Below are 21,760 nucleotides of genomic sequence, written 5' to 3'. Positions count from 1 at the left end.
TGACACCTATGGTGTACTGTGTTGCCTGTACTATTATAGATTATTTACAAGACACATTTATCTTAAGGTAGACAATAGAATGACATGGCAGGTCAAGGAAAGCATCAAGAAAAGCAAAGAAAAATCGTTCATTCAATCGAATCGTTAAAAAATCGTTTTTGACATAGGCAACAAGAGTAGAGGTGTTTTTACACTTTTCAGACACTCAAAGTTTGAAAACTATGGATATTGTTTTAGAACCAACAACCTTTCTACATTATCTGGGGGGTTTTGTGTGCAAAAAGTGGAATAAATTGTCAAACAATTAGAAGAAAATGTGAATCACTTTTCAGACTAGATATAATCGCTTATTTTAAAACCATACAGATAAAAACACTAAAGATGGATCGTGAAAATTTGAAGACAAAAAAATCTTGTTCCTTAGACTCTATATTAGCAAAATATGCAAAAAAATCAATTTTTACATGATAATCCAGCGGGACCCTATTTTCCAAACACAGCGTACTGTACTATTCCTAACAATGTTATGTTCCTGATTTCTGTGACTTTGTCCCAGGTTACACATGTAGACATTAGAACATGCAGCAGAAAATGAAGAGCTGTTTAGGGAACAAAGGGATTGAGTTTTAGTAGCAAACTGGCGCTGCTTATTGAGAGCTACTTTTCTATTAAAGTATCACAAAAAGTTTTATGTTTCCACATAATACATGTCCTCACACAAGAACTGTACCACACTTGGTTTTACCTGACTGTAAATGAATCTCTCCTATCTGTCGCTCACTCATTCACTCACACACTCACTCTCGCTTGCATGTGCATACTCTCTCTCTCTTGCCTCTCTCTCTCACACACACACACACACCTTCACACACCCTTCTACTCCCTACCTGTTGTTGAGTCCTGTGACCTGTATGTGTGTGTGTGTTCAGGTGTGCTTCTCCTACAACAACGGCACCGGTCAGTATGGGAAGTGTGAGGATGCCGAGGGCTGCCGACGCCTGCACATCTGTGAGAGGTACCTGAGGGGGGAGTGCAGCTGCCCGCGCGCCCATGACTTCTTCGAGCCACACCCCTTCCGCACGCTGCAGGACCGAGGGGTGCCCCTGGAGCTGATGGCGTCCATAAAGGACATCTACGCCAACATCGAGGCCATGAGAGTGCGCACCAGAGGCAGGCCGCCACAACACCATGCTGGCCCTGGTGCCAGGCCCAACGTCAGCAACCACACTGAAGATTACCATGCAACGGCAAGCAGGGCCCCGGAGGCCACACGAGGTACTGCAGCTGTTGTGGTGACCGTAGAATCGCCCAAGGTCTTGTGATTTTGATTTCACTGCTTCTCTTTGTCAGTTCAAAGGCCTGTTCAGTCATTTGTTCAAGGAAACGCTGATAGTAAGCAAATAGTTTGTCTTGAATGAGCACTACAGGGTAGACTAAATTTGATGAAAGTATAGTCAAAACATCATATACACCGTTTTTTTTTATGTGTGTTGACTAGTGTTTGGCATGACAGTTTGACAGTTTCAAATAACTTAGGCACTTCCAAAAAAATATTCAAATCCATGAATATGAATGAAATGAAATGATTTGGAAATAGTCATTTTAACATTACTTTCCCTCTTATTTCTGCAGACAAAACAGAGATATGTATGTACTTTGTGAAGGGAAGCTGCAAACATGGAGGTAAGTTCATTTTCACACTGGGTAACAGAGAGTTTATATTCTAACAAGAGCTGTTGCGATAAATAAACTGCAACCGAACTCACGATACAAACATCCACGGTCTAGTGACGCGGTTCGAGAAGACAGGACCACAACACATACCCCTATTCCACCCCGGCTGCTAGCCTCCCTACAGACACATCCCAATGAGCTCTCTGTGCAGCAAATATAATTTTTTCATTACATAATTATCATGAATGTTAATTAACATACATGTAAAATCACAAAATGATTGTTCTGTTTCACCTTTTCTGCTAATCTAGCGGAACCCCTACGCTTTGATTTTTGCCTTTATGATATGCATGTGCCGCCGCTAAGCTTATTTCAGTCTTGCACTGATGACTTTAAAAATGTCAAATTAGCCAAATTTGCTCTGGCCATTAAATAGCCTTAGTTGCGGAAATGGCCTTAAATTAAACAAACAAACAAACAAACAATTAGCCAAATTTGTGGCTCTGCGTTGAATCTACTCGGTCTAATAACCCTCACGCATTGTCCATCGAATTTAGAGCACACATAACCTACGCAAGTGGCACAGGCTACACTTTATTGTGTGTGTTTATAGGTGTGCTGGTGTATCAGTTCTGCACTAGGGCTGGGACAACGCGTCGACGTAATCGATTACGTCGACGCAAAAAATACGTCGACGTAAAATATGCGCGTCGATTTGTCAGACCTAAAACGCGTGCTGACAAATATTTTGAATTTTACACCTTCAGTGTTTCCCATATGTTGACTAATCTGTGGTGGGGCGCCACGAAATCAAAACCGGCCGAAAATCCTTTCATTGAGCTGCACTTTTTACGCACGCAGCCTTTCCCTGCCCCGCCCGCTCTCTCTCGTAACGAGCCCGCTGCCCCTCCTCTGCATGTGCATTTAACACAAAATATTCACGATTGTTGAAGGATTGTTGTTGCGACATAGAAGCATTGCATAGAACACGGCTGGCTAAATTGCTATTAAATCCGCTTAGCATCATGACCATGCTGTGCAAATTTGTTCAAAACTGCTGCAGTCAAGTTAACTCTGCTAAGGTATTATCACAACATAGTTCATTGAGGAGACTAAACTTACTTAAGTTATGCAATCAAGCAGTATCTCAAAGCTAATGTTAGAATACTGTTTGGATGTTGAGTTTAGCTTATACAGCTGCTTTTCAATTTCGTTACTCAGGGCTTATTTTATTGACTCTGACACTGAATGTTTGCAAAATCCCGATGTAAATGGAAAAGCGTTTTCCAAGACTCAAAAGTGCTTGTCCCAAGGAGAAGTACAAACTGTTATTTGAACTAACTACGTTATGAATTGCATCCATACATCAGCAGCCTTTTAACTGCGTAGTGTTACAATTGCAAGGGAACGAACGTCTTAAAGTGACAGGCACTCAATTAGACCTGTACACTACTCTACTGAACTTTATTGAATGCTACCTCTGACTAAGAATGCATTACTTTGCACTTGTATAGACTTTTATTTTGGAATTTTAAGAGCAATAAACATATATTGCAATGTTAAGGAATTCATGTTTTTTTTCATTCAGGTATATAAATCAACATGTATAAATTGCTATTAGTCAATTAATGGGGAGATAATCGATAATCGAATCGAAATCGAATCGGACTGAAAAAATGAATCGTTAGATTAATCGATGCATCGAAAAAATAATCGCTAGATTAATCGTTTAAAAATAATCGTTTATCCCAGCCCTACTCTGCACTTTACCACACTAGTTGAGGAAAGCAAATTAACTTTCTAGAGGGACATCTCAGTAGACGGCTCAGTTTGTTCGATTAGATTTTGTAAATGTTTACGAGAAATAATGTTAAGCTTTCCTGCTTCAGCTCCAAACTGTGGCTGGATCATTAAAGGATTCTCTTTGGCCAAAGTTATCAGTGGCCATCAATTCAACTGTTGGTCGTAAGCAAAAGGCAGATGCAAGACAGCTTCAGTTCAGAGTTGCAGCTTTATTTAATGTCAAACTAATATGCATAACTCTGCTTTGGTCATCACTCACCTTCTTCACGCCGAGTTGTTCTTATAGGAGTCACATCACTTTTACAGAAAAACACAAAGGAGTGTTATTTTATTGGCTTAGTTCTGTTACTGATGTACCATGGAGGACATGCCTATGAGTTCTGTCCATTGGTGATTGGCTTTGGTAAAATGACTGCAATTAAAAGGCAATATCATTGGACTTATTATATATCCAAGAGATGTTTCAGACATCCCCCCCATAATGCCATTTAGATCTGTGTTATTTTACAAACTTCATTGAATTACAACAAAAGAGATCCCTTACATCTTCGGAGACTTTGCAGTTAATGAAGAGTCTAGACTTTAGATTAAATCAAAGGAAAAGTGAAATTAGAAACAAAATAAAACCCCAGACATGTATTTCTCAGACAGATGCTGGAGAGCTCATTCTACCCTGCCGTACCGATGGGAGGTCAGAGATGGACAAAGCTGGACTGCTTTGGCTGATAATGAGAGCGTAGAAAGAGATTACTGCAACCCTGGCAACATATACAGGTAAAAATGGATGAGTGTGATGCACTGAGATGTCCTTGAAAGGGCTGCACAATTTGGGGAAAATATCTAATTGTGATCTTTTTTGACAGATATTGCGATTGGGATTCAATTTGAGATATCAATTTTGAAAGTCTAGCTTTTTTTCAATATTCCAAATTTCACTTTAATTTGGGCCACTTCTGATGGGTGGGCATGCCTAGTGCATGAGAAACACAGCACTCTTGTTAGGTGAGTTTCACTGTTTGTCACACAAGGAGGATGACATGAATATAAAAATCCAAAAATGAAGATTAACCATTTGGGACAGAGTTGGGAGTGGCTCAAGTAAGTTGCTCTGGATAAGAGTGCCAGCTAAATGACAAATAGGGCAATGTAAAAAAATTATGTTTTTTAACAAAATACTATACAAGGACTTAGACAAGGACACGGACTAAGTTTAAGAATCCTAACGGGAAAATAATCATAACATGTCAATCAATAGCCCAACTCTTTCGAAATATGTATCGTAAACGTGCTAATTACCAACCATATCGTTCAAAAATTCTTCAAACAACAATGTTTTTTAATACTTCAAAATAACATTTGCTAAATGAACCTTACATTTTCAGTAGCCATGGATGTGTAGATTTGAACAACATCTAGTTTGGTTCTTACCGGGGCTTTTACTGCCTGAAATATCCGATTTTGTTTACCACGCTCGGATTTTAGTGCTGGGCTGGTGGGTACTTATTCCCAACCTTTCTCACGGCACATCAACGGTTAGCCCGAGAATTCTCGTCGCAATTCAAAATTCCACTGGAGCTCCAAGCGGATTTGTACACGCAGCCTTACAACACTGTTTACAGCTCTTCGAGTCATGGTAAAATGTAATTTTTGGTACATAGCTAATTTAGATAAACTTATGGTGTGGGTGCTTGCGTTTCTTTAGAAATCCGCCGTCTTGGTTTGTATAGAAATGAATATTAAGTGACGTAAGAGGTTGGACATACGTGACTGTTGGTAATATGTGACATTCCGATACAGTGGAGGAAATAATTATTTAAAGGTCTCATCTCATCGTTTTTTCATTCATTTTGCCATGGTCTCTAGTATTAATGAATGCCCTGTGAGCCGGTTTTGGTGAAAAAAAATGCTCTGCTGCGTCTATTTCACAGGAACGACAGGATTTGCCTCTTGCTCATGAATATTCATGACATGTTAATGACCTCGCCTCTCATTGGCTAACAGTACTGTGACGCTCCCTCCAGTGCGTCCTCATCCGATTCTGCCTGTGCTATGCTCCATGTTCAACTTTACAGTGCTAAAACCTGGCTAAAACTCGAGTCAAAACTGTTTCACAAAATGTCTTCGGAGATACAACTTCATGTGTTTGATCCTAGTATCCGAGTAGGAAGAAGAACCGCTTCCTGATTGTTTGTCGGTGAACGTTGGTTTAATAGAATGGTAACAATTGCATGTCAGCTTAAAATTTCTCCTAAAAGAGGTAAACGTTTGTGGCAATCGTCATCTTGCATTCAAGTAATAAACAGTTGGAAACGTTTTAAAATAAAGACCTATTTCTTTACACAGTCAAAAGTCTTTGCAATCTTCCTAGATATTTTACTTCACAACACAGGTTATAAGCACCCTAAATGCAGTTCAGCCACTGACCTAGCCTGCTAATTGTATGCTATCGGAATAGATAGTATCATGGAATTCAAACCATAACTATCATTGAAAGACCACTTGGTTATAGCTCAATATATATAGATAGATAGATCTAAATGCAAACACACTTACCTACTTCTAGCTATATTTCGCTGGAATTGCACCAGAATGCCTACAGAAGCAGAGAACGTGTGCTGCAAGACTTCTCCAGTAATGACTATAAACTATGGCTTTGATAGCCTACATTGGCAGAGGTTAGCCTACTCAAGTTGTTTTCAGTCACGTATGACCCTTAGGAAAAACTACTATAGGAATCTTATAGTGAAAGACTACTATAGAAAAACTATAGCAGTTATAGGATATTATAGTTATTAGTAGTACTTCTACAGTATGTCCCAAAATATGTATTCCTATAAGATTACTATAATATTTTGTCCCAAAATACTACACTATTCCTATACTACTTTTTCATAAGGGGATTGCTCATGCAGTTAGAAAAATGGGCAACACCAGTACCTCTGTTGTCTGTATGACCCTGTACCCAGGATTAGAACCAGTCTGCCTTAACATAATGTACTCCCTTCAAAATGCACTAAATATTCGACTATGACGACTATGACCCCCTGTGAGACAGAAGATATGAAAGGTAAGGTAAACCTCTAGCCTAAAAGGGACAAAAACTGATGCAACTCCTAAAACTAATATACAAAACAGGTCAATTTTCAATAAATAGCTTTATTATATTTACATACATCAGTGGTACTCAAAGTGTGGTCCGCAAGCTCTCTCAAGTGTTCCACAAGTAGATGTGGTAAAATATAATAGATGAGTTGTTTGCAATATTGAGTCAACTTGTATGTACAGTAAATCCAAACAGTTCTGCAACATTCATGTAACCTACAGTATGCCAGTTTAAATCATATGAATCCTCTGACAGCATAAGCATGGTGCAAAGACAATAAGCAAGGTGGTTTAGTGAGAAGGCCTATTGTGTAATATACTGTTGAAGTAGGTCTACTGTTTTTTTTTTTTTTTTTTGCTAGGTGGTCAGTGATCTTTTTTTTTGTTTAAATTATTATTGTTTAAGTGGTCCTTGGTCTGAAAAAGTTTGAGAAACACTGACAAACAGTAATATTGCAGTATATTAAAATAATGCAAAGACAAAACAAGAACATCCAAACTATGCACAGAATTAACAATGTCCTCTTTTTGCCAGACGATGCAGACATCTGGCCTACAGATCCTTTGTAAGATGGTGCTGGGATTAAAAAGGTCTGAGTTGTTGTTTCGGTTTGTGTTGTCCTGGGTATCCGAAGGGACAACAATGTGTATTACTGTCAAGTTACAAGACACTAATAGTACACAGGGCATTCACTATCTCACACAAAACTCTACTGGCACAATGGAAACAAAAGATATTTCAGTGACTGTGGTAAGGTGTATGATGTACTAAGTAGCACAACCACAAGAAGACATTCAGTGATATCAATTCTATGGCACACCCACAAGAAGACATTCAGTGATATCAATTCTATCTGTTATGCAATTCATGGGTTTCATCAGGTCCATTTGCAGGTGTATTAATCAAGCACCATGCAGTCTGCATTCATAATCGAGGTGCTTGATTTTATACACCTGTTAAAAGTGACCTGATGAAACCCATGAATTGACTTTCCCAAACATTGACGAGCACATAAGAACCTGTATTAGCCTACTAGAAAAAGACTTCTAGAAACTAACTAGCACAACAATAAAAGTTAGATCACAAACCTTTGCTTCTAACGTGATGACCTAATGTAGGCTAGAAAGCTGTGTAGCCCAATATGAGGATGTGCTCTGGAAGACATACAAAACACTAAGTAAACAGCAAGTAATCAAACAAAACATCATTGTAGGCCTACAAAGGCCAATGTAATAATGGCAAGAAGACATAAATTAGACTGAAGTGTAAATACCTGGGCTCTAGTGATAGCAACTTAGCCTAATAGTGCACGGGTATTGTGTTTTTGATTTTTCCTGTTTAGACTAGAACAATACCAGTCCAGTTGAGCATAAGATATTGTTGCCAATATTATTATTTGTGGTTTAACGCTTAGGTTAGAAGATTATAGGTTCAACAAGCTAAATCTCTGGGTAGTGTGGTCATACAGTTTCTTATGAGTGTAGCTACACCAGGCACGTAACTGAAGCATTCCGTTCGCGTGCGTCTTCTGCAACAATTAGCTTCCAATTGGTCTAATCAATGGAAGTAGCTACACCTGGCGTGTGGCCTGTAGGCTACATTCAAAATAATAGACCATTCCTCTAATGGATTTTTACCAGAGCCCTTCCTATTAGACATTCTGATTTTACACGTCGCGAACAGAACACTTCAGTTACGTGCCTGGTGTAGCTTCCTGTAATATAGGCTAGCCTAAGCCTAGCTTGTGCCCTTTTCATGCATGCTAAAGTGAAGAATATGAACATGCTATTTTGTAACAGTCGTTAGGTGGAAAAGTTTGTTTGTACTTACAGCCTGTGAGCTAGTGGTCGATCGTCGTGACGTACAGGTCCAGGTTTTCAGAACATAGATGCAAAACCACTTTCTAACTGTAGGCAGGCACAGTGAGAGTGGTCGAAATGATTGGAACACAGAACTAATGTTGCACTATACTTCGGTGGTGGTGTTCCAACGATAAATTCCAACCATTTCTTCCTCAACTCTTCTTTCTAAGGCAAGACATGCAACATTGATGTGTTATTGCCACAAATAACACAGGCACGAATTTGCTCCGCCATGTTAGCAACTTGCTGTTAGCTCCTACTAGCTGCAGAGAGACAATCACCTGGCCAAAATCTTCCTGTCTTCCTGTGGGCGGTCACAAGCCAAGGTGGGCGAGGCCATGAATAATTGTTTTCCCTGCGGCGTCACAGGGAAGGGCTTTTTCTGATTCGCTTGTTTTTCCGTGTATTTTCTTTCATTGGCTAATGCGGGCAATGGGGGTAGAAGATCATTTTCACGTGTAGCATGCATATGCAACTTGGAGTGAGCTATAGTATTTCGAAAGGAACAAGTATTAAACGGTTTCTCGGTGAATGAGACCTTTAATCCCTCACTGATTTTGTAAGTCTGTCCACGGTCGGTTAATGGTAGATTTATTTTAACAGTGAGAGACAGAATATCAAAAAGAAAATCCAGAAAATCACATTAAAAGGCCTTAAATCAAGCTATACCGGCACCGACCTTGCTTACAGTTGTCAGTGGTGCTACTATAAAATGCCCCCCCCTCCCTCCCGCCCCGCATACTAGGCGCATAAGGCACATACTTCCTGCTACAGACTAGTGACGCATATCGGCGTGATCATGTGACTCAGCTGGTTAGATTGAACCCACCCATGTGTCTCTGCAACCAATGGTTCTCTAGATATAAGAAACCGCATGGAATTGGGCAAACAAGCTGTCAATCAGGCACCCCAGCTTTGATTGACAATAACTTGAGCATACAGCCATAGACAGTAAAAGAAACAGCAAGCCTCAAAAAGACGAGACCCGGATATCCTGGTAGCTTAGAAGCGGACTTTTATGGTGATATGCGATTTCACCATAAGAGTCCTAATGCCCTAATACCCTAATGCACTAATGCCTACTGACAATAAAAGTTTTACTAGAACCCCTTTGAGTAGAAGCATAATGTTGGTGTCAAATGAAAGCTAACATTCTGGAGATTCTAGTTGTATCTACATTTACATGGCAGTGACTGTCATAGAATCAAAGAAAAGGGATTACTTTTGCACATGAATCTGCTACTGTGGCTGTTTTCTAAAAATGATACTGAGCTAAACGCATAGGTATCCCAACACAAATATATTTGTGAAAAATCCATATTTTACTCTATAGTCATCTACTTTGAGTTACAGCTTCACAAGACCTGGCTTCAGGCCTCAGTTGTGTTTCAAGGTCACTTCAAGTGACCTAGAGTGCCCAAATCTGGGCAGTTCCAGAAATGTATGTTACCGGCTCAAAGAAAAAACAACATTCAAGCCTCTGTATCTCGTTGCCAGTACATCACACAGTCATCACACTGACTGTTTCTGAGAATTCTACTGGGTCTAAGCTTTCCAAAGAGGCCAGCCATTTGATGTTGGGCCAAAGTATGTGGGTGCAGTGCCCTCCTAAGTAGATGATGTTCAATGTCGGGCAAAACGAAACTGAAATTTAACAGATTAAAAAAAGAATCAAGAAATAAATTATTTTGTATTTCATTGAGTGAAATAAGTATTTGATCAAAACATTACTTAGTACCTGGTGGAGAAACACTTAAACAAGTACAGAGGTCAGATGCTTCTTGTAGTTGATTACCAGGTTTGCACACATCTCAGGAAGAATTTTGGACCTGAAACGCAAGTATCAAACGCAAAATGCAAGTAGGTTTGTGGGCGGATCTCGGCGCTGTTGCTATTATACAGACGGGATAAATGACTCCTGCGCCCAACGCAAATCTAAAATGGGTTAGTCTGAAGTCGCTACATTACTCATAGGTGTGGTTTGTGCGTAACATGCAATAAACCAATCAGAGCGTCATCTCCCATTCCTTTTAAAAGCAGGCGCACTTGTTCCATGGCGGATTGCTATTATAATGGCAGATTTGCCAGGCGCCAGCCAGGAGCAGTTTGCCAAGGAGACCGACGTTCTCGTCAGGGCCGTAAAAGACAGAGAAGTGGCATTGTATGGGGATAGGAGAAACCCACCCAAATTAGCTGTGGTTAAACAGGCGTGGGAGGAAATTGCCACAATTGTTTCCACGACTGGCATTTTTCTTTTTGACAAAATGTAAATAAAGAAATGTCCCAAAGACATACATGTTTTGGGCTCACACTCACTGAATCATGAGGTTATGAATGCATGGTGATATTTTTGCAATGCAGTCTAACATTACACCGAGATTTGCTTACCTCACTATAGACAATGCAGCTCTTCTGTCAGATAAGCTCTACTCTCCCGTGCTGCTGCTTGGGCATTTAGGTTAAATGGCAACAGGGTGTCCGCGGGGTTGTAAAAAGTATTAAAAGGTAGTAAATGAAATTAGCCAAATTTAAGGCCATTTAAAAGTAATAAAAAGTAATAAACGTCATCTGATGAGGTATTACATTTTCGAACCACTAACTATGATGTTTTCCATTTGTGTTAAGTGCAGGCCTATCTCCTAAAATTCGCGTGAATTTATTTATATTATATTATTTATATGTGCGAGTAGGACCTGAGCAATATGTCAGTGTGCTTTCGCGGTAAAAACTTTTAGCGCCCCCTCAAACTGGATATACGGCTGGCTTACTGCCTAAACTTGTTGCCAAAAGTTCGCTACCATTGACGATGTCATGGGAATTTTTTTTTTTTTTTTCTGACATTTGGTTAGAGGACTCGAGATTCAAAGACTGGCTTAGGCTAGTTGGCAAAAGCCAAGAGGCTTATTACCACGTCTGTAAAAAGACAATAAATGCCCCTGGATGGGAGTGAATGCCGTCAGGTCACATATGGAGTCTACCAGAGCCGTTTTTCTACTACTCTGGAGTCTACTAGCCAGCAAACAAGAATGGGCGGACGTAATCAGAGGTGGAAGAGTCGACTGCCTGGCTCATCGGCCACGTAGGGCTACTGCCTCCACATAAATATGCGTCATTGAAGCTATCATAGTTAGGGAAAGTTAGGCTTTTTTTTCGCCAATCTGAAAAAATTCTTACCAATAGCTTTTTTTACTATGTGTTCCTATAGGTGTCTAGTAACACCTCCCAATTTATCCACGGCCAAATCCTCGGGGAAACACCTGGAGAGCCCATCAAGTTTGGGGTGCCCAGAGGGACTGGGCGAAAATAATGAAAACATTTTGTTGACCAATATTAGCTTTTGAGATGTCTAACTAGGGGTTTTTAGGGGTGCTGAATCTATCCCAGCCATTAGTTTTGAGTAAAAATTACTCCAAGTCCATAAAAAATCCATAACAAGTGGTTTTATTGAACAATTACAAAACAAAACTTTCTTAATCAGTTTAAAATTTAACAAACCTCATCCCTCAACTCCCCTGCACTTCCTCACTCCTGTTATCTTCTGGCTGGTTGATGTTCTGGCAAGTTACCATGACAGTTCCAACAAGCAAAATACACTTGACTCCTTGCTTTTTACAGCAGCACCTGAGAGTGTCAAAGACGCCTGCACAGTTGCATCTGACAAACTTCAGAAGGTAGTCTGATGCAATGGGATCTGGTGTGACTGGTGCATAATCATGTTCTCCTTGTTTCTATCCACACTCAAGGACATCTAGTGATGGATTTTGTAGCAGTAGCCAATCTCTGGTCTGGAGATATGCCCGCAGAGAGTGCTATGCTGCACCTCCTGTAGTCGGAGGTAGTTTCTAAGGCTTGACACTAGTTATGTTGTCCTCATGAGTTTTACATGTTGCTCACTGTCCACCCTCAACATTGGACACTCTTTTCTCTCTCTATCTATCTCTCTCTCACACACACACACATTTATGCACATTGACTCTCTCACAAACACTTTCACAACCACACACCCACACATCTATGCACATTGACTCTCTCACAAACACATTCACATCCACCCACCCACCCACACAAACACATATGCACACACTTACAAATAAAGTTCACACCTTCACTGATACTGTCTCTCTCTGTCTCTCTCTCACACACACGCACAAATACACACACATGCAAAATGTCCTTTCTCACACACACCATGTTGAGACAAAACTATCTGTGATTATAGTACCAGTGTGTTACACGCAAAGTGTGTGTGTGTGTGTGTGTGTGTGTGTGAGAGAGAGAGAGAGAGAGAGACCAATGCGGAGAGTGGATGGTGATCAACAAAATGTAAAACTCATGAGGATTAACTGAGTTAATATTTTTGTAAATATTTCATGGGACAACACTGAAGAAATAACACTTTGCTACAATGTAAAGTAGTGAGTGTACAGCTTGTATAACAGTGTACATGTGCTGTCCCCTCAATATAACTCAACACACAGCCATTAATGTCTAAACCGCTGGCACCAAAAGTGAGTACACCCCTAAGTGAAAATGTCCAAATTGTGCCTAAAGTGTTAATATTTTGTGTGGCCACCATTATTTTCCAGCAGTGCCTTAACCCTCTTGGCCATGGAATTCACCAGAGCTTCACAGGTTGCCACTGGAATCCTCTTCCACTCCATGGTGACATCATGGAGCTGGTGGATGTTAGAGACCTTGCACTCCTCCATCTTCCATTTGAGGACGCCCCACAGATGCTCAATAGGGTTTAGGTCTGGAATAATGCTTGGCCAGTCCATCACCTTTACCCTCAGCTTCTTTAGCGAGGCAGTGGTCGTCTTGGAGGTGTGTTTGGGGTCGTTATCATTCTGGAATACTGCCGTAGGGCCCAGTTTCCGAGGGAGGGGATCATGTTCTGCTTCAGTATGTCACAGTACATGTTGGCATTCATGGTTCCCTCAATGAACTGTAGCTCCCCAGTGCAGCACTAATGCAGCCCCAGACCATGACACTCCCACCACCATTCTTGACTGTAGGCAAGACACACTTGTCTTTGTACTCCTCACCTGGTTCCCGCCACACACACTTGACACCATCTGAATCAAATAAGTTTATCTTGGTCTCATCAGACCACAGGACATGGTTACAGTTATCCATGTCCTTAGTCTCCTTGTCTTCAGCAAACTGTTTGCGGGCTTTCTTGTGCATCATCTTTAGAAGAGGCTTCCTTCTGGGACGACAGCCATGCAGACCAATTTGATGCAGTGTGCGGTGTATGATCTGAGGACTGACAGGCTGACCCCCACCCCTTCAACCTCTGCAGCAATGCTGGCATCACTCATACGTCTATTTTCCAAAGACAACATATGGATATGTAGAGCAACAATTATTTTTTTCAGAACCTCAAGAGAGTTCTTTGCCATGAGGTGCCATGTTGAATTTCCAGTGACAGGTATGAGAGTGTGAGAGCGATAACACCACATTTAACACACCTGCTCCACATTCACACCTGAGAACTTGTAACACTAACGAGTCACATGACACCGCAGAGGGAAAATGGCTAATTGGGCCCTATTTAAACATTTTCACTTTCACTTCAGGGGTGTACTCACAAGCGGTTTAGACATTAATGGCTGCTTGTTGTGTTATTTTGAGGGGACAGTAAATTTACACTGTTATACAAGCTGTACACTGACTACTTTACATTCTAGCAAAGCGTCATCTCTTCAGTGTTATCCCATGAAAAGATATAATAACATATTTACAAAAATATTAACTCAGTTAATCCTCATGAGTTTTACATTTTGTTGATCACCGTCCACTCTCCGCATTGGACTCTCTCTCTCTTTCTCTCTCTCTCACACACACACACACTCACCAGAGGTGGAAAGTAACGAAATACATTTACTCACGTTACTGTATTGAGTAGTTTTTCTGTGTATTTTGTATTTTTTAAGTAGTTTATAAAATCGGTATTTCAAATACATTTTGAGTGAAGTATTGTACTTCGCTACATCAAAAATCCCATCCGTTAAGACTAACGAAAACGGAAAGGGAGAGAAAAAAATTGCGCCCTAAACCACTAGTGATAATGATCAGCATGTAGCCTACAACAGGACATGAATTAAGCTGGCGCCATGCAGTCTTTCTGAAAGTGATGGAGACTGGATCACGAAATGCATCAGATTAGCCTAACCTATGAAAGTGTATTTTCCGCTATTCCAATCGGTTGTCTCAGTTCGTTTTAGCACTAATGATTGCGGAGATATTTAAGCAAACACCATGGGATTTCGTGTTTTGACGTTTGTGCTCACCTTTCTTTGGAAAGAAGTTTATTAGCAGTTGTTTCCCCTCATTTTGATGTCTCTCTTTTTCCTGTTTTGGCCTTTGTTTTTAGTAACCTGACTTGGCTTTCTTGGAGAAAGACATTGCACCAGCAGCGAAACAATTATCGGTCCACTACTAGCGATGCTCAACTAAATAAACAAAAGATAGGCCTAGACTACCTTATGAATCGTGCAGGCGGACTAAACCATTAGCTCTTTAGCAAGGGAGAGTGAGAGTGACCTTACACAGTTTTCACTATGATTTGTATACAAAATCCAGTCAGTCAAACTTTAAATTTCGTCTGACATTCATTTTGACATTTAATTTGGAAGTTAAAATATTCAGGTAAAATATATGGTGGAAATAAGTATTGAACGCTTTTTTTTTTTTTTTTTTTTTTTTTTTTTTTTTTTTTTTTCAGTAATTAGCCTAAACTTCCAGTGAGTCTATTCAAAATTTTCACCACACATTATATTAACACACATATAAAAAATCCAAACATAAGAGTTTTGTGTATTAAAGTGGAATGACACAGGAAAAAAGTATTGAATGTGCCTACTGAAATTTCTTCAATACTTTGTGGAAAAGCCTTTGTTTGTAAAGACAGCTTCAAGACATTTCCTGTATGACAAAACTTATTGGTCGCAGTATCAGGTCTGATTTTGTCCCATTGTTCTAAACAGATTCCAGGAGTCCCTCTTGTGAATCCTGATCTTTAGTTACTTCCAGAACTATTTAATTGAATTGGCTGCCTTCAAGTCTTTCTGGAGCTTTCTCCGAGTGGTCCTTGGCTCATGGAATTGACTATCCTTCTGACTCCCTGGTCAGAAATATTACGAGGAGATCCTGTGCATGGCTGGTTGATGATGCAGTGATGTTTCTTCCACTTGCAGATAATGGCTCCCATGCTGCTTACTGGAAGATTCTGATGTTTTGAAATGCATCTGTAACCAGTTTCATTGATATGTTTTGCAACAATAAGGTTGCAAAGGTCTTGGGAGAGCTTTTTGCTTTTATCCATCATGAAATGTTTCTTGTGTGACACCTTGGTAATGAAAAACTTTTGTATAGCCCATCAATATGTAGGCTACTAACCAAGCTTATATTAATTTGCACAGATAGAAAGGATAACTACTCTCTATACAGATTCCAGCTCGTTCCTTCCCTTTCCTTGCCTTAGTGCTTTTTCTTAGCGTGTTCAATACTTTTCCCCTGTGTTATTCCACTTACATGACTCTACTTATGGAGTTGTTTGGATTTTTTATGTGTGGATTACCGGAGTTATTACTAATGCTTGGTGAAAATGTTGTGCCCCCTGTATTCCACTTTTCACGGGCCCTCTCCTCCATTGGGGCCCTATACTTCCCACTTTCCCCCCCAGTACGATGCCCTTTAATCTGCTGAACCTTCTGCTCGTTTCCAAATTTAAAACTCTCTGCAACTCAATATTGGCCTGCCTGCCTCAGCTGCCTGTGAGGGGCATTTCAGTTGTGCTGGATTACTGTTCACTGCAAAGCGACCTAAGGATGAGTGCAACTAACTTTGAAAATCAACTACTGCTCAAACTTAAAGAACTCCGGTGATTTTTCACATAGATCTCCATTTCTCAACGTCCTTTTCAGGCAAGTACCTCCACTCGGCGGCCATATTGCAACACTTTTTGGGCACTTATCGTGCATATATTTCAGCAGAAATGCGTGTGCGTAAGGCTTCACGACACCAATCTTGCTCCAGCAGCGAGATCACAACAGATGATTGGCACGATGTCTTCACAGCACACCACGATTGGCTCAATGTATTTTACAACACACCACATGATTGGCTCAATGTATGTCGATGTTTTGCCGCGGAAGGGTTGTGATATGTGTAGACAACTGCCAATTTGGCGTTACAAACACCAAAAATGTGTGTGTGTGTGTGTGTGTGTGTGAGAGAGAGAGATAGATAGATAGATAGATAGAGAGAGAAAAGAGTGTCCAACGTTGAGGGTGGACAGTGAGCAACATGTAAAACTCATGAGGACAACATAACTAGTGTCAAGCCTTAGAAACTACCTCCAACTACAGGAGGTGCAGCATAGTACTCTCTGCGGGCATATCTCCAGACCAGAGATTGGCTACTGCTACAAAATCCATCACTAGATATCCTTGAGTGTGGATGATTATGCACCAGTCACACCAGATCCCATTGCACCAGACTACCTTCTGAAGTTTGTCAGCTGCAACTGTGCAGGCGTCTGTGACACTCTCAGGTGCTGCTGTAAAAAGCAAGGAGTCAAGTGTATTTCTGCTTGTTGGAACTGTCATGGTAACTCTTGCCAGAACATCAACCAGCCAGAAGATAACAGGAGTGAGGAAGTGCAGGGGAGTTGAGGGATGAGGTTTGTTAAATTTTAAACTGATTAAGAAAGTTTTGTTTTGTAATTGTTCAATAAAACCACTTGTTATGGATTTTTTATGGACTTGGAGTAATTTTTACTCAAAACTAATGGCTGGGATAGATTCAGCACCCCTAAAACCCCCTAGTTAGACATCTCAAAAGCTAATATTGGTCAACAAAATGTTTTCATTATTTTCGCCCAGTCCCTCTGGGCACCCCAAACTTGATGGGCTCTCCAGGTGTTTCCCCGAGGATTTGGCCGTGGATAAATTGGGAAGTGTTACTAGACACCTATAGGAACACATAGTAAAAAAAGCTATTGGTAAGAAATTTTTTTGCAGATTGGCGGAAAAAAAGTCTAACTTTCCCTAACTATCAGTAAGTCTACGCTACCAGCTGTCATTGTCATCCAATTTGCGCCATCACATTTTCAGTGACACAGCACACAGGCTGTAAGAGCAGCAGACATAGCCTAAACTAGGCCTAGCCTACATACAGTATCACAATAACCCATTTTCAAATTAAAAGTCCCCATAAAGGCAGAAGGCCTTTTCATTCAAACAAATATATAATTAAATGAAAGGGGGAAAAAAACAAGAATATAACATGTAAACATATGCACATGTTATAAGGAGTTATTTGCAATGAGCTACCCCTGCCTTGACTACAGAATAGAGGTTAAATATAGCCCTGCCAGTGTTTTCACAACATTTTCTACCCTCAGTAAATGTCATGTTAAGGTTAGTTTAACAGGTGTTACCTTTACATTATTCAAAGCTTGCTCAGGAGCTATAGGGTTACTCCCTTGATCTAGTATGTGATGAGATCAAAGTCCCAATAGACTTGCTTAAAATTAGTTGAATATAAGAACCTGTGTAGGTTTGTATAGGCTGTATAGTAATATGCTATCAATATATTATAATATAATATATTTTAAGTCAATTTGTCAATTAGTTTCCACAAAATTCCCCAGAAGTCACCATTTAAGGGGTTATTTTTCAAAAATTTCGTCACAGGGAGCATGCAGGCCCAAAAGTATTTTATCACATGGGGCCCACATTCTCCAGCAGCACCCAATTAATAATTAGTATTTTTGTAAAATGTGACAGCCTATTTTTGAATGTGATACCTTCATTGGCAAATTATATGAGACAGCAAGGGTGTGTGTGTGTGTACTGCGTATGGTCGTGGGCCTTTTTAGAAGAAAGTCCAGTATACCTTTTCTTATTTTTATTTGTCATTTTGTCTTGATTGAGATAGAATGATAGTGAAAGAAAGAGTGTAGTGCTGGAGAAGTGGTGTGTGCTCGTCCTACACATAACAATGAAATAACTTTTTTATCTTGGGTTAGGATTAAATAACAAATAATTGTGTATAGGCCAGTGTTTTTATTGAAGCAAAAAAGGAACAAAGTATCCAGTAACTGTAATAAGATACTTGATTTGAATTGTAAGCATTGCTACAATTTCTTACTCAGAAAGTTAAGTAACAAAAATGACCGTAATCTGTTATTTTATAATTAGTCACCCCCAACACTGAATTTCGAAAAGTTGCCGCTAGTTGCAGCTCGAAGTCGTGTTGGTATTAAACAATATTGTGAAGGTATTAAAAAAGGTATTAAAAGGTATTAAATTCAACTTAAGAATTTCTGTATATACCCTGTCGGCACATGCAGTTTACTGACCTATCCAAACACTTGAAGCGCACCATTGACTTTAGACTAGGTTTTTCCTCTTTTCGCTGAGCCGCCCGCAGGAGCGCAAGTTTATTCCATCATTTACCGACATGCGTCTGCGGAGGTAAAAAAAAGTCCACTGCGCATCGGGTGCAAAATAGGATTGATACATGCGTCGGTGTACAAAGTCAATTGCGTTTGGGTGCAAGATAGGGTCCAGAAACTCTCCACTTTCTTCCCAGTATGAGATTCAAAGATGCATAGAATTATTGATATAAAATAAAAACCTGAAACGCCTTAATATCATACACCACAGAATTACATAATGTACTACATCTATTTGAATTCATAGAGTTTAGGGCTGTCACTTTTTCGAAAAATCAAGTTCAAACGGATTTCAAATACCAAGCAACGTATTCGAATATATTTGGATATTTACGACCCCCCCACCCCCCCGGAAAAAAAACACCGTAACGGAGATTCAAATTTATTACGTGACAAAAAAAGACATAAACAGGACTTGGGCCATAGCCTGTCTAAAAACAATCTTGAAACAGATTATCAACTTAATCAGGTGCCACTATGCACATCACAAAATAGGCTATGCAATGGAAAAAAACGGAATCGGAGCTGCAGAGCACATACAATAACGTGACAACTTAAACAGCTTAACAATAACGTAACGACTTAAATGTGACAGCAGCAGGAGTACGGCTATCTGCAAAATTTATTTTTTAATGTTGTTTGCTAAAAACACCAATCTATCAACATGATCTGGATCAAGTGCAGCTCTCTTTTTATTCACGATGTTACCTGCGGTGGAGAACACACGTTCGGAGCGCACAGACGTGGCTGGCACACACAGGTATTTGCGCGTCAATGTTGACAGAAGCGGGTATTGTTTTGCAGCCCGTGTCTCTCCACCAATGCAGTGTGTTACTGTCTGCAGGGAGAGAAGGTTCAGTCATGTAGTTTTTAAGCTCCTGGATACCATTATTGGTACGTGAGCCCGAGTTGATAGAGTTATATATGTCCCCAAACAAGCTTCCCATGGCACACAAGGCCGGCGGAGCCACGTCTTCCATCTCTTGCGCACAGTCGCCGTCGATCTCAGCTTCCCTCAGCTCCTGAGATAAGCTTTCAATTACAAGGTGTTTCTGCCCAGACGAAAGGTGAACCAAGCGGCTGAACCGGGGGTCCAGAAGAGCCGCTTTATTGAGAAGCATCCATTCGGGGTTGTTCTCACTGTAGCGCGCTTTGAAATTGTCGATCATCTTGGCTAAGACGAATGGAAATAATAAAATGAATTAATCATGAATGATTATAGACTGACACTAATTGTTTTGTTTTTGGCTCATGTTATTAACTGTCATATTTTGATAGGTTATATTAATAAGCTTGGGAAATTAGGCTGGTCATGTTAAGCTTTAGCCTCTGCTAAAATGAATAGAAGACCTACACCAGCCTACCTTTAACTTCTTTGATAGCTGCTCTCTGTGTTGCGTCAGGAGTGTTCAGCTGAGACAGCTTAACATGTTGAAGAGGTAGGACCGCAGATACTGTAGGGTAGGCATCGGTGGAGAGGGCCTGAGTAGCAATTTTGAATGGTTTCAAAGTGTCCTTAAGTTGCTCAACCACAGTCCACTCCAACGTGCTTAACTCTAAGTGGGACATTTTTTTTTTTTTTTTAATTACTGCGGCCACGGCTGCCTGATGTTCGGAGGCCCGGCAGATCATGTCATAGGTCGTGTTCCATCTCGTAATGTAATCATTAATAAGTTTTTCCTTTTTTAGGCCCAGAAGCTCCTGCTTTGCCTCCAACAGGCAGTAGTCAGCGGTGTCTACTACAACTTTTTCATGTGATACGTTCCATTGGTCCAGGGTGTGGCTTATGCTCTCTGCGACATGAGCTCTTTAGTGCAAAGAACGAAATTCTCCAGCTCCCAACAGTCGGATATAAGTGAGCAGTGACTGTCACATAAGCATGTGTCGCCAGCGATGTCCACCCATCTGCGTCTTGTCCTGCAGTAGTTTTCTTGTGTGGTGTCATAAATCTTAACTATGCGGCCCGACATTGTGGTGCGACACGGAATTGTATATCGTGGCTCCAGTTCCTTTATGAGATCCTGAAACCCGTCTCCAGAAATGACACTCATAGGTCTCATGTCCCGGAAAATAAACCTTGCCATCTTATCAGTGATGGCTTTTTCACAGGCATCTGACAAGGCGCCGACCGGTTGTGGAGCAAAGTATGTAGCCATGCGATTTTGGACGCCTGGCGATGCTGTGGTCGTCTGTTCCGACTGCGCTGCCTCATTTGGATGGTACCTTGATAGGTGAGCGCGGAGATTGGATGTCGAGGATATATAGCTGAACTGCTTTTTGCAAAGTCGACAAACGGCCTCTTTGTCTATTATTTTACTATCTACGATAGAACCCAAACAATTTCCAGACACCACTTTTAAGATGACTTGGTGTCGCAATTTGCCGCTCAGGCTGGCTGCTCTGTGCGTTATCCATTTTCAGGATACTATTATTCGCTTGATTTTGTCATGGACCTACTGTATGCTGCAATACGCTTAGAGTGCCCGCTACTGGATCGGATGGCAAAAAAAAAATGGTCTCATCATATGCTAAATAACTATATAAAAAATGCGCTACACAACATGGCTCTTTAAAATCCGAATCGTTTATACATATTCGAATACGGATATTTCACGTCACATCCGAATGCATATCGGATATCGAATAAAAAGTGACAGCCCTAATATAGTTGCATACTTGCTACCCACACAGTGACTGACAATGAGATAATGACATGATTAGATAATGAAAGAGCACTTTCTATGTGGTTTGGTAGGAACTAAAACCTAATAATCTCACTGTATTGTCACTAATACACATTCACAATCCACCGTACTTGTAATTGTATTTTTGCTTTTTTACATCTTCCGCATA

The 21,760-nt window shown here is 40.4% G+C and overlaps 1 protein-coding gene across 3 annotated transcripts in view; it reads left to right on the top strand.

The window, feature by feature from the left end:
- Nucleotides 1–21,760, top strand: part of si:ch73-252i11.1 (uncharacterized protein LOC553517 homolog) — a 33,833-nt gene that overhangs the window by 2,089 nt on the left and 9,984 nt on the right. For all 3 annotated transcript variants that reach the window (XM_042078010.1, XM_042078008.1, XM_042078009.1), the window contains exons 3-5: nucleotides 930–1,275; nucleotides 1,633–1,683; nucleotides 4,125–4,251. In XM_042078010.1, coding sequence (XP_041933944.1) covers nucleotides 930–1,275; nucleotides 1,633–1,683; nucleotides 4,125–4,251 — 524 coding nt within the window. The remainder of the gene's footprint in view (nucleotides 1–929; nucleotides 1,276–1,632; nucleotides 1,684–4,124; nucleotides 4,252–21,760) is intronic.

Source organism: Alosa sapidissima, chromosome 22 (genome assembly GCF_018492685.1).
Source record: "Alosa sapidissima isolate fAloSap1 chromosome 22, fAloSap1.pri, whole genome shotgun sequence".
In the NCBI taxonomy this organism is placed as follows: Eukaryota; Metazoa; Chordata; class Actinopteri; order Clupeiformes; family Clupeidae; genus Alosa; species Alosa sapidissima.
Note: the sequence above shows the minus strand (reverse complement) of the source record. Positions and strands in the feature narration are given on the sequence as shown.